Source organism: Pseudopodoces humilis, chromosome 3 (assembly GCF_049639895.1).
Source record: "Pseudopodoces humilis isolate 2021_Gansu_Grassland_sample_001 chromosome 3, ASM4963989v1, whole genome shotgun sequence".
Taxonomy (NCBI): Eukaryota; Metazoa; Chordata; class Aves; order Passeriformes; family Paridae; genus Pseudopodoces; species Pseudopodoces humilis.
In genome coordinates, this window is record NC_142202.1 from 102,539,387 (window position 1) to 102,553,487 (window position 14,101).

Sequence of the window (14,101 nt, forward strand, 5' to 3'; positions counted from 1 at the left end):
TACCACAAAACTAGGAAAACTTCTAGGGCTCTTCTGAATCAAACTATTCACACTCATTTCTGTGCATTCTGAAGTGCTGTCATTATGAGGCTTAAATATTTATCATACCACAAACATGTACTCTCACATAACACTGAGACAAAATAAGAAGCACTGACAAAAATGGAGGTCAATAACTTTGAGGGTTAGTCTATATAGCTCTTCTTCCAAAAGCTATTCATTTGAATTTATCTTACAATTAAATTAATGGTTAAATTTTCATTAAATAAATGAAAATAAAGGTCTGGTGACCTTATTGATTATAAACACAACCTGAGATGGCCCCCATAGGTCAGGATGACTAATGTGAAGATATGAAAGTCAGACAAGTGATTCATGCCCTCAGCAGTATCAACAATTTCCCGTGGTCATGATGACAAACAAGTGCCAAGATATGTCAGAAAAACACAAGATTTTTTAAGTGATGTGAGATTATACTGTTGTAGCATACAAGTGAAAAAAGCGCTTTTAAAATAAACTACAAACTGGACACATAAAGGTGAGATTACTATATGGTCCAAAACTTTAAATGAGGTATTTCTCAACCTGTTTATGTTGTCACTAAATATAGGAAGTCCCAAAGTTTACTGTACCAAATTTTTTATTATTTCAAACAAACTTCTGTACAAAAACATCAAAGCAGGCAAAGAAATCCTGTAACTTCAGCAAACAGCACATGACAACTCACAGAATGTTTTAAGGTTTACATTTTTATTATACAAGTGACAAATAGTTTTCCTCTGGGCTACTTAAAGATTTAAGACTTCATTGACAAAAAAATGCAGGTAAGCATATATTAACTTCAGTTACCAAAGCTCAACAGAATGGCCTGTCATCCACCTAATTTACCTAATGGGAAGTGACTATGAACAAAGCAGGATTTTCCCTAACATACATTTTTAAATGTCCCCCCATTAAAAATGGAGCCTGTAAACAGTGGATTTACTACTGTGAAAAAAGTGTGGTCATTGCTTTCACAAAAATAAAAAGATCTAATGTGAGTGAGTTCTAACTCTCCAACAACAATATAGCAACCGCCTGCTGCAGCTGCAGAGGTGTGACATGAATGATGGATGACATCGTGCTGCTGTCCAGTATCAGGACATGCATGACATTGGCACCTGTGGTTTCTGATCAGGTCTAAGAAACCTCACAGGGGTTGCTCTGCTCAGAAACAAGCTCTCAAGTCAATCCCTACTCCAGAGAACTTGTGACATTAATATTTTTTAAGGACTGAGTTCAATGACACAGTTTGCCACAGTGCAGCCGAGTTCCAGCACACCAAATGCGTCTTCAAAGTCTTAAGGTAATGTTTTTAGAAGAGATTGCATGAAAATTCCAGTGAAAGCACACAAACCCTGATTTATCTATATGGGAATAAGCAAATACAAATCCGAATCTGTGCACAAGCACTGGAGTTTCCACACATACATGCAAGCAAAGTACACAAAATCAAACACATTTTCAGAACGTGACTTCTGCAAGAATATGTACAGCAACTGCAGACCACCCAGTAGACACACTTAACAGAGCATGAGACTTTGTTGCTTTTGGCAAAGTATTTCTATTCCATTAACTGGAAAATCTACCAGAAACTCAGCAAGGAACTTAACTTCTTTAAGTATCACATCTCAAAAGTCAGTGAAGAGCAGTCAGCTGATAATTATTTTTGTGTTGACTCTGAATCATCTAATGAATAACACTATCAGGAACTTAATGGAGCTCCTAAGAACAGATCAGCTCTTAAATTTAAACCATCTCTGGTCTGATGTGGCCGATTTGACACCAGGGAAGTTTGCTACAGAAGAGTGGACTAGTTTAGATCACCCAAAAAATTACTTACTGGCTAGAGCTCTCTGGTAGTTAATGCTCACTGTGATATATTTACACTGACAAACTTTTCACACTGACAAACTTTTTCCAGTTAAGTCAAGGCATTAGTATTTTCCCTTTCCTTTCTAAATCTAATAAAATTATACAGAGTTTTCAAAATCTAACAGTGATCTTTAAGCCTATTTTCTGTTTATTTATACTGCATCTGAAAAAGGATATGAATTTCCTCAGTTGTTGAAAGGTATGGGTTATACTGTAAAATTACCTGTTTGAAACACATTTTTGGTTGCCAGACAGCATATAATCCTTAAAATTAGGTGGATCTCCACTTATTACAGGAAAGATAATGCATTTTATGAGAGTGATGAACAGTCCGGTATTCTCCTATTCATACCAGTTTGACAAGATCTTAAAACTGACCAAAAAAACTGTGCACATGTTCTTTAAAACATACCAAATGAAGTTTGCTTTCTCTTATATTAACTTTCTTCTTTAAAGTTCCTTTTCTGTGGTACCTTTGACATTTCAGTTTGATTTCCATTTTGTCTTCACTATTACTTATCCGATAGAGGAGGTGTTTAAGGATTAAAATGCACAGATAAAGTGTCATAACTGAAGTATCTAAGTAAAAAAGTATTTTAAAAGTCAAAAGCTAAAGGCTAGAAAAAAAACTTAGGTTGCACTATATAAGTCAGTTAGGTTACGAAGAGATTCATATGTTTTAGCAGTGTGAAGAAAATGGTTATGTAAATACACACAAGTATTAACATCAAACTGTATTAAATTATGTAAACATACACATCTTCTGTGATCAATACAAACATCTACTTGTCTCTGGGTACTACTGCAGCATAGCTCGAATTTGTTTTGAAGTAGATTCATCATTCAGGTGTTTTGTAGTGAACCTAGAAATTACAAGTTAAAACAATTATTTATAAAATGAACAGGGATAGGAAAAGTCTGAACACTTAAGCCTGTTTCTGAAATCAGAACAGTTCAGTTACACAAAGGAGGAATTTACATGTTCCTCTACCAATCATCGGAATTTAACTATTAAGAATCTGGTGCTCTTCATCTTCTAAATACCCTATGCAATAAATTATTGCTAGAAGGTGGAGAACTGTGGCTAAATCCTGTTTGGTATCTGTCTATTACAGTGTCATAATCTTGGGTCAAAATTATCTTTTATTTTTTCTTGTTAAAAGCTTCAAAAGAAGCAAAATCATGAAAAGACATAAGAAATATGGTAAATAGTAAAACCACTTAGGGAACTAGACTGATTTTTGGCATAATCTATGCCTTTAAGCAGTTTTCATAAGTATTTTGAGAGGACTGAAGAGCTTTAGTGTGTTTTTTTCTGTTTAAACCCAAGCATTCTCCACTGTTTATGCTAATAGGGAGACTTATTGTAACGTAAGTTTGAAATGCACTTGATACCTGTAGGATTTAACTCCAATTAATTCAAAAGACATGATAAGCAAATATGGAGGTGCAGTTCTCCCTCTGTCCAAGCATTCAACAGCTAGAGAACCCAAAACAGCTCTGAAAACCTTGGTACTGACTCCCTTCTCAGCTTCAGAGAAGTGTCAGACCCCCATGTGTCTTCCTTCCCAAGACAGCACCTTAAACAGGATTGGGATTTAGGATGCTTAGCTTTTCTTGAAGCTGTATAATTTAGCAAGATTAAAAAAAAGAAAAGTCTTAGTAAGATGGAAAGGGAGAAGGGAAGTACTTAGTGTTTGAAAAATAGAAATCTGACAATTTCTAAAACGTTCTAGATGCTGGGGTATTTTGTATAGCAAATCTTAGCTAGGATGTACTGCTTATAATATTAATAGTTATTGTTTATTCAAGTGAAATGAAATGGGAAGAATATTAAAAAACCTCAGGTGATGAAGGCAAACATGAGAGGATAATCTTATTAAATGAATCTTCTAAAGTGAAGAATCTTAAATAATAGATGGGGAGAAAAACAAAGAAATTTTCTAAGGCTGAATCACACATACCTGAGAGCATTCAGGAGTCCTTCCACAGAGTCAGGTGGTTGTTCCTTTAAAACTTTTATGCATCCCTTCATCTGGGAACAGAAGCATGCCACTATTGAACAATAATATATGAATTGCACTAGCTGAAAGCAAGGAAAAATTTCACCATATACAGGCAAGTTTATTTTCTTACTGAGTGTTAATGTGGCTTTACATGACACAATAAAAGCATTACAACTTATTAAAAATTATCTCAAATTAAAAACTTAACTTTGGAGAAAACATCTACTTTCGTAAGCATTTGTAGAGAGTAAATTATGTGTCAAATGGCTATATTTTAACTTGTATACTGCTTCTCCAATTCCAAGTAAGAAATACAAAAATCAAAATCATCTGATATAAGGTGAAAAAAAGAGATTTTGGGAGTTCCATGTCATTGCTGTTAACAACTATAAAAAGAGATGTTTAATCTTTGGCTTCTATCTTTATGTTTGCATACAAGGAAGTAATTTTAAGTATTCAGTTTTTAGTTGCAAACCTAATCAGTGACAACTCATGATTTGTTTCATAACTAGTGGTTAAAAATTTAATCTAAGAAGTCCATGATGTTGATTTTAACTCCACACTTAATGAACATCTTTGTGGAGACTAAAAAACAGGCTGAAACTCTGTCCAAATTTACAGAAGGGGAAATGAAGCAGAGAAAGCAGGAATAGAATTCTTTTGACCCATTGTACAGACTCCCCAGCTAGTCAAAAGAGAAGAAACAAGGAATTCTTCTAACCTATTCAGAATGTATCTTCATATGTAATGAATGATGCCCCAGAAGTACTTATTTCTTCCCACTGCTATGAAGACATCCAATCTAGCTATCCAGAAATTAGCCTAGATTAATTCCATCCTATTCAAAATGGCAGATAAAGACACGGCTGAGTCAAGATTTGAATCCTTTAATTTTCCAAGTCACATTGGAGTGCTAAATCTACATGTCAGGATCTTCTCTGAAGCTGAAGAGCACCTCTGCCTTATTAAGGCAGCGGATGATGAAACAATTGAAGTCAGAGTCCATTTATGTGCCAGCAAAAAATTAGTCAGAAAATGTAGCTCAGCATCCTGGACAGGGACCAGCCCAATGAACACTGTTCACTGCTCAGCTGGCTCATTTCTACCCGGAAGGTGTAACCAGCTTTGCAAATAGCAGATCAGATGACATTCTCAGGCTAACACCAGTGTTTTGAAGTGACACAGGTATTTTTTCCTAAACTGGAGAAACTCAAGTCTACATGCACATCACTCAGTACAGGTTTACATACCCAAGCAGATCTGATCAGACCAAGTCAAAGGGGATAAAAATTAAAACAATTCTTTTTAATTTCTGTGAGAACACCTAAAACAAGTAGGATAATGTTGGCGACTGGTTTCTGTTTCTTTCTCTCAGGGAATTTTCTCCCAAATGTGTTGCTAGGAGACAATAACGACCGGGTACTCAAGACAGACAAAAGAAGTTGTCGCTGCTCAGGGGAGGGAGGCAGCTGGCTACTCTCTCTTTTTACCTGGGGGTTTCTCTGGGAAGGGCAGCGATACCAAGAGAACTGGGCTGCGGAAAAGGGGTTGGGTGCAGATCCTAGGTCTCTTGTGCCCTCGGAATTCAGAAGGGAAAGAGGCTGCGGTCGCTGTGGGGAGAATCCGTCACCACTGCAGGGTTCCATCTCCTGCTGCCTTTCTTCTACCGTCAGTGGGGCTCTGCTCGTAAGAGCGGCCGATGCACTGGGACCTTAGTAACACCCCACCTCACCGAACAGGACTCTTCGCCATCTGCTGGGGTGCCTCAGGGGAAACTCCGGGATGCCAAGCCCGCCTTTCCCCGTCCTGCTCGGAGCCGGGCCGCTCCTCTGCCACTGCCCAGTTTTATTGTGGCACTGTCGCCCCGCACCCCCGGCCTGTCGGGACTCCCCGCGGTTACACCTACACCTACGGACTTTCTGACACAATTCTTCCACCACCCCGGGATTTTTGTTCATTTTTGCCTTTTCCATCTTGCTGCTCCCGAGAGTCCTGTTGGGGCAGCGGGATCGATGCCGCAGGGTTTGTACAGCAAAGCCTCTCTCCCATCCCTTCCCGTCGGGGCCGAACCGCCATTACCGCGTGCTCCCCGGGCCCGCGCCACAGCGCCCCCTGGCGGCCACAGCACCTGCCCCGCCCACCGGGAGCAGCAGCGCCCCCTGGCGGCCGGGCCCGGAACGGCAGCGAGGGGGAACATTTACAGAGCAGGGGGAGACTGTTCATCGGGTTTTGTGCTCTGGTTTCCCTTTTGTCAGTCATTGCTGCCATTGTTGTTGTTTGTTTGCCTTGTTATACACATACATACTAGTAAAGAACTGTTATTCCTTTTCCCATATCTTTGCCTGAAAGTCCCTTGATTTCAGTCATAATGATTTGGAGGGAGGGGATCATGTTCTCCATTCCAAGGGAGGTTCCCACCTTCCTTGCAGACACCTGTCTTTCAAACTAAGACATATGTCTAAGCTAGGAGACTGTAATTAATAGCTTGAAGTACAGCCTTCAGTCTTGAAAGTCTAAGGAAAGGTAAATATAAGGAAATATATTCTACTGTCCCTGAAATTCTCTCGAAATAGATTGAATGGCTGAAGTGAATAGTTTGGAGAAAATAATTGTTTACCATAGTAAAACAAACCCATCATCTCAAACATCAGGAGATTTTTTTTTTTTTTAATGATAAAAAATCACTAAACTAATTATGCAAACCAAGATTTGGGATCATGTATTCCTTTTTTAAAACTCAGTCATACATCTCCTGCCTCCCCTTTACATCTAGCTAACTTTCCTGTAAGATTACAGGGCTTTGGGATAAATGTGAGAAACAAAGTACACAAAAGGTATATTTGGTCCTATCAGAATTTCATTTGTGTTGCCTCTGTAGGCAAGAGACTGAACTACCAGTCAGGAAATCTGCATTCAAGTCCCAGGCTCTATCTGCTTCATGACCTTGAACAAATCTATTCACTTCATTGTGACAAATCTTTCCCTCTGTAGAGAGTCAAAGAGGAGATGTGGCAAAATTCTGCTATCCACAGATGCAAAATGCTAATGAAGACCCAGTGTCATAGATGGCAATAATGCATGATTTTTTATTTTCTTTGGAAGTAGGCTGTGTTGTAAAGGGAAACACTTGGCGTCTTTTTCATTAATAACAGCTTATTTCTGCTGAAAAGAAGTGATGCATGAGATGTAGGTTTGTAAAAAACATGTAGGGAAAAAAAAGAGTACTTTTTCCATGTGTGCTTGCAATTTCTCAAATGGAAAAATCAAATTGATTTCTCTGTGACTGGCCGTGCCAAAGATAAAACTGAGGGATCATTATCAACATTACAACAGTAACATTTCACTTCTGCTTCACTTCAGATCTCAGACAAAGCAGAGACAACACTGAACATCTCCTTATTTGCAAGAGAACTACAATGAAAAATGAGCATTTCAGCATTGATAAATTACCTGATTTAAAAAAAATGATGACCACGGAACATATTCCAGGCTAGGTGTAATACTAAATTATTTTAGCCTAACTATACAGTTTTCAAGAAAGCAGAGCTAACCAAGAAAAAGTATTATCTGTGCCTGGAAGAAAATGAAAAGAAAAAAAGCTGGTCCTTATTTTATTTTCAAACAAACTGATGTATTAAAAGCACACAGGTGAAGACAAATTCTAAATTTTGCCATTCAAAAGTAATTAAAATTATTTATACCGAGCCATAAGCTTGTGCTGAAAAAGAGCTGGAGACTAGTATTCTCAAACCTACAGAGTATTAAAGAAAGGCTTCTCTTACATCAATCTTTGATGTCTTTGAGAAAGCTCCCACAGGATGGACGTGATCATACAGGATAATAACTCCCACCATTACTCGCATGCAGAACATAAGGGTCTCTTCACTGGTGAATCTACTCCTGTATTCTCTGGAAAACAAAACAAAAGAAATAAACATTCTAGACCTTCTACTAGACAATTTTAAAAACCAGACTGTGAGTGCATGCTATCTGAACCAAAAGTGTATTTTAAGGTTGCAGATGCACATTAGTAAGGCTTTATCTGTGAATTCCATAAGCCCGTGCCAATTTAGAGGAATGGTACTCTAAATTCCATAGAGAATTTAGGCTCTAAATTCTAATTTAGAGAATTAATGTAAACTTCTTGTCATACCCATGCACAGTTGAGATCCTCAAAATGTAAGTGATAATGGCTTCATAGAAAACTTCATGAAATATGATGGGCACTGATCATACTTCATTTTAATCTCAGAAACATCACATGCTGGGACCTCAAAGGAAAGCTACTGTTTTTGCCTGAATTCCTACATTGGTATAATTAAGTTCAGGGCTTCACCAAGGTGGACAGTAATAGTCATTATGATCTCTCTCTCTGTATTGTAGTACCTCTCAGCCTACAATAACTTCAACTTTTATTCTTCCACAGCATCATAACAGGAACAGATTTAAAGGCTACAGAAATTTTGATGTGAAAATGCTTGATTATCCCACAATTAGAATTAAATATCAGATAATCTTCTAGATGACTCACAACCTTTTTTCTCTACTTTTGCCAGAAAAAGAGCTGACTCATAAGGCTGCTTTTCAATTACTACTTCTATGATGTCTCAGGATTGTGAGATGAGTCCCAACCACACAGACACTTCTCCAGAATTTTCATGAACAAACTCAAACTCAGGAAGTCTACCCTTTACAGGGCTCCATGAACAAATGACTCATAGGCAGAAAGACTACCTTGATTCTACCTTGCATGTGTTTTCCAGTCAAAGAGACATCTAACCTAAAATCTGCTCCACTAAATGCATACCAAAATAATAATAAAGAACCCCACTGGGTATTATTAGCTATGCCAGCAGATACAAACACAACTGTACAACTGAATACATTTGTATGTATGAAAATTCATATGGCTGAATTTTTTTGTATCTAGAATAAGATGGTTGCATCCAAAAAAAGATCTGCTTAAATGACCCTTAAAATAGCCCCTGTGTATTTGCTAAAGTACTGATTGGAAGACCCAAAATCTTACCCTCTGTGTGCTAATAATTGAGCAGCACGGGCAAGCAGGAGGCAGCAGTCAGCCTTTGGCTCTGGTTAGACAAGGAACAGACACTGAAGCCTGTGAGTGTATGAGATTATTACACTTGTATTTTAACCTTCTGTTGAAATGCAGACTGGCCATGTAAGCTCTCGCTAACAAAACTCAACACTTATTCATGAAAGATACCATAATGTGGTTAGAACAGGAGGCAAGGCTTTCTAATACCAGGTCATGCTTTGTATACAAAAGGAGTAACAACTTAAGGCAAAGATACAGGAATTCACTTGGAAAAAAATGTGTTATCCCAAGTGGCTAATTAAAATACAAGTTCTGTCATACAAACCCCCAAGATTTAAGATAAAACTTACGGTGTTTCCAACATGACTTTACATACACTGGCCATAGTACTTAGACAGTCCGTTGTATTTTCAATTGGTAATGTTTTGTTCTGGTAGGGTAAGAAAAAAGCAGTGTTCAGTAAACTGTCTTGTAAAATTAAAAAAAACAATGTGTTAGACCTTTCTCCCCCTTTACATACTTCTGATACAAAATGTGTTGTTGCGTTACTGAGGGTTTTCAGCATTGGTGTGGCTTCTGCATAGAACAGGGACATCCTATTGGCCATTTCATTGTTCACTTCATTCTCAATGTCTAGCTGATGAAAACAGGAGGAAAAATAGTCAGAAAAGCTCTTTAAAATCCTGCCAGCAGCAAGAAAAAGATGTAGTACATGTTCATGTCAGAAAGCAGATTGTTGCCTGAACAGTCCCCTCTAATCACTTCATCCAGACTGCTGATTAACTCTTGGTGTGAAAGAGAGAACATGACATCTACTGAATCAAAGCAAAAACTTTACCACAAATGGCATAAATGCATCCTGATAAATAAATACCTCATTGTGTGCAGCACATCAGAGTTTATTTACTTACATGCATGTTGTTTATTCTGTTGCGACTTATTGTCCGCCTGTAATAACTGAAGTCATTCTGAATTGCTGGGTTTCTCATCTTCCAGAAGACAAACAGGAAATAATCAGTTTTGGTTCAAAATACATGGCAAAAATCAACATGTATTGAAAGACTTTATTAACCTTAAGTTCATCAAAACGAAGAGTAAAATGTAAGATTTCCGCAAACTCTTTTGCTAGAGCTTGTTCCCGTTCCAGGTGCTGAGTTGGAGTGTAGGGAGGGCATGTCAAGGATTCCAGTAAACTCTGCAGGGCTTTCTCTGAATAAAAACCAGAAGCACAAATTGTAATCAGTCCACATAAAATTTTAACTAAAAATCTAAACATACTGCATTTGAAGGGAAGAAACCCTCCAAACATGACAAGCCCTAACAGAAGTGTTTTTTCTTACTATTCTGAAGTGAGAAACATTAATTAAAGACACCTGTCTCTTCAGATTCCACCATTTTCTCTCCATTTTGCATCATTGAACTCTTTTCCATTTTTGTCACTCTTTATCTGGGATACCTATCAAAAATTCTAGAGGAACCATTTTTCTTGCATTCAGATATTCAACACTTTCATCTTCCTCAACTGGCCATCAGCTCAGTATAGAGATTATTCTGGAATCTCTGCTACTAGAAGTGTAGTCTTAGGCACTTTTAGTAACAGAGATAGGAATATAAAGCTGTTTTCTACAGGCATAGCTTCTGTGTCTGTAATTGCTACCATAACTCAAAAAGTGAAAAGACATAGACAATGTTGTAGAAGAATCCCCTTGCACTAGGAGCCCTCTCACTTCATACATATATTTGCATTCCAGAGTCCTAATTCAAAGAGTAATTGCATCACCTTTTGTGTTTGTTGGGATGACAAAGTCAGTGTACAACACATCCAACTTTGGATTTTCACCCTGTGAGAGAGTTTATTGACACACTTCCCCCATTATCCCTTTTAAAATGGCTCAAAATATTATTGGCTTACACTCCTTTTCAAACTGCAAAGGATCCAAATTACAAAAAATAAATTGCCTTAGTCCAACGTGGACCAGTGAAGTGCAGAAATGTGGCAGGAAACACAGAAAAACGTCATAGTTTTATCATGTTTTTTGCTTGCATGCTATTTAGGTAATATAGACAAATTAACAAACCATGAAATTAAGATTAAAGAGATACCTCGATAAATGCAATTGCAGTTAAATGTCTGTTGATATCAAACAGAAATAATATTAACTGTAAAACTCTTTAAAAGTTTGCGGAAAGACAAAACTTCCTCTTTCATTATATATAAAAAACCCTATTAAACAGATGTACTAAAACAGGGCTCACCTAATCTGAGTGAAAACTCATAAAAGCGCTTTAGCCTTACAACCAGGGGACAGACTGAATTCCATGCTTTTTCTTGCAGCTGGATATCATTGGGATTTTGTATTGCCTGAAATGAAAATATTACTGTAAAGATCTCTAATAAATGAATAAAAAAGCAAGAGGCGGTTTGGAATTTTTCTACATTATTTTAAAAAGTATTGTAAAACATAGAAGAATTCAGAGAAATTACACTGCATATAATTAAAAAATATACTGTGCTTTTCACCCTCCCTCTCCCCCTGTAACTGATTTAGAATTATTCATTACAGTGAACCACTGATACAGAGAAATATGTTCTAGCATATTCTTTTAGGAGCTAAACTGTTGTAAAAGTATCAGGTATAACCTTTTGTGTGACTACTGGTTGTAAAAGTAGCCTATTTTTTCAGGTTTTAATGCTTTTGAAATCTTCAACATGTTGAGGTTTTTAAGTAACCAACAGCTCACACTAAGAGTATCTACAAATCTGATGCAGGAAAAGTTTTGGTCACCTGAGAAGAATTCTAAGTTACAGTTCAAAAGTGTACTTCAGGACCAGTTTTGCAGAATAAGATATCTCTAAATGGATATGAAGTTATAATTTACTGTGGTTCATTATTCCACTTACACAGAAGAACAATTATCTGTATCACATATTTCTGACACCTGAGTATTACTTCTTCCATGTCCTCAAATTTGACTTCTTCCATGAGATACATGAAATAAGGTATATGAAACAGTGTTTCTTGAAGTGAAAAATAATAACTTATTACTAACAGAAAACCTGAAAGAGGTTCCAACAGCCATCATTTTATGATTTCAAATTAGAACTTTATACTGAATGTTATGCATAATCTGTTCATAATCTATTTATAAACACAATTTTAAGGAGACTTTCATATGAGTTTGTAGAATGTGCTTAGATAGAGAACAGAAGCAAGGAACACATTGAGTTTTGCCAGAATTTGCTTTCAAAAAACTGTCATTAACAAACATACATCTCTAATTTCTTGTCCAGCTCCTTTGTAAGCCTGAAGGTCTGCAAGCATGCTTTCGGAGTCCTGTAAAACTGCACTGATCTGGTTCCAGACCTCCCTTTCTCCATCCGTGGGCTGTGCATCTAAGAAAGAGAAAAGCAAAATGCATAAAGTCAAAAGGAAGCTGCAGTACAAATGGCAAAATTACTCAGTTCTATTTAACAATACCACATCCAGCTTGACTAGGTGTAACTCCATTCTGATGTAGTTTTTTTCCAAATATACAATTATACTGCCATTCTGCTAACATCCAAGCTTCTGCTTTTTATAGCAAGGAAGGAAAAACAGTACAGTTTTTGTATGCTCTGGCTCATAATGCCTCTTCTCAAAATGCAGCATTTTAAATAGCAGCAGTATCATAAAGCAATGCTATTAGAAAATAGGATAATGCATCAGTCCCTCCCTTTCATGAACTCCATGGCTCAATTACAAAGAATTGCTCACTTTTCTTGCAGCTTAGGGATAAAATTAGGCCTTTCAATGGATGGAGCAGTGGGATATTGCTCCACTTGGATGTTCCTCCAGGCTTCCTTAAGCAGGGTAATTTATTTCTCCTTTTGTGGAACACAGATACAGTACTATTAAAAATACATTTTTTTCTCATGTATGTCAGGGATCATTCCTGCCACTACAATAAATCCAGCTCTGTCAGTCATCAGTTTTCAGGGTGTGAGTGACCTGTAGACCTTTATTGTTAGAGAAATGATGTTTGAAAGTAGATCAATTTTCCTATTCAAATCTCTTCCTATGGCATTTACACTGCAGTGTGACACCAGGGAGTGATGTTATCCCCAAAACACTGACACATTAGACAAGGTAGAGATCTTCTGTCTTCTTTTGCTTTAAAACATAAAGATGACAGGCACTGTCAAAGACTGGATGACCTACATATGGGATTGCAGTCTATACATGAAGGAACAATGATGTTGTCCCAGCAGATTTCTACAGAGACACAATTATTTTTTCCCCTTAGATTTGTATTAGCTTGTAAAGATAGAATATTAATTTTTATGAAAGAAAAAAATTACATTTAAGTTGAATCTTAGAACTTAAAGACAACTTGTTTGAATTAAAAGCAATGAGGTAAGTTCAGCTCAAAACTCATCGATTAGGATGAGCTACTGCATTCATCTCCACATTAACAGACAAGAAATAGTAAAAATACTTTTTCTATTTAGTCATCTCACTGTCCTTAAGAAATCTGACAGAATTTTCTACCCATGTATCAGTATGGGATTCATTTACCTAGTTGCCATTAGAAACAAATTAATTGGTTCACACTGGAGTGTATGGAAAATAGGCATTCCCTCCACCACAATGTTTCAGGTTCAGATAATTTAAAGTGTTTCAAGTTATTGATGGACCTTGCATGAACAGGGCACAAATGGCTGAGACTTACATGTCTGTAGCTTCAAAGCAACTGTTCCCATATTCCTATGGCACCGTGAGTCCCACAAGACTGGGCACATAATACTGACTGGACTTCTGGACTTCCCTTTTATTCTGGAAGTTTTCTCTTATTTAAAAAGTGAAATAAACATACACTGGGCTTACTTAGCTGGGATTTATAGCCAAAATATTTAATGTAACTAAAAAATTCTACTATCCTTCAAAAAGTGAGGGAAAGAAGCACTGAAGGGAAAAACTGTCCCCACAGGAAAATCCCACGTGGGACATCGCTGTTGAACTGACCCATCAGTTGCAATAAATTTCCAGTGTTCCAGACTGGTTCTTTCCTCAAGCTGCAAGAAATCTCAAGTACACACCATGAGGGGTTTGCTATCTTGTGATAAAGAAGCAAACTGAAAACC

General features: G+C 37.2%; 1 protein-coding gene across 6 annotated transcripts in view; it reads right to left on the reverse strand.

Moving 5' to 3' along the window:
• Positions 1-667: 667 nt before the first annotated feature.
• CYRIA (CYFIP related Rac1 interactor A) overlaps positions 668-14,101 on the reverse strand; it is a 55,945-nt gene continuing 42,511 nt past the window's right edge. For 5 of the 6 annotated variants that reach the window (XM_088053547.1, XM_005521846.3, XM_088053545.1 and 2 more), the window contains 9 exons: positions 12,252-12,373; positions 11,236-11,341; positions 10,052-10,188; positions 9,891-9,968; positions 9,500-9,616; positions 9,330-9,409; positions 7,703-7,829; positions 3,879-3,949; positions 669-2,777 (listed from right to left, as the gene is read on the reverse strand). In XM_088053547.1, coding sequence (XP_087909673.1) covers positions 2,714-2,777; positions 3,879-3,949; positions 7,703-7,829; positions 9,330-9,409; positions 9,500-9,616; positions 9,891-9,968; positions 10,052-10,188; positions 11,236-11,341; positions 12,252-12,373 — 902 coding nt within the window. In that variant the 3' untranslated portion in view covers positions 669-2,713. Of the gene's footprint in view, positions 2,778-3,878; positions 3,950-7,702; positions 7,830-9,329; positions 9,410-9,499; positions 9,617-9,890; positions 9,969-10,051; positions 10,189-11,235; positions 11,342-12,251; positions 12,374-14,101 lie in introns of all 6 variants that reach the window. The other variant, XM_014251486.2, reaches the window with a different exon arrangement.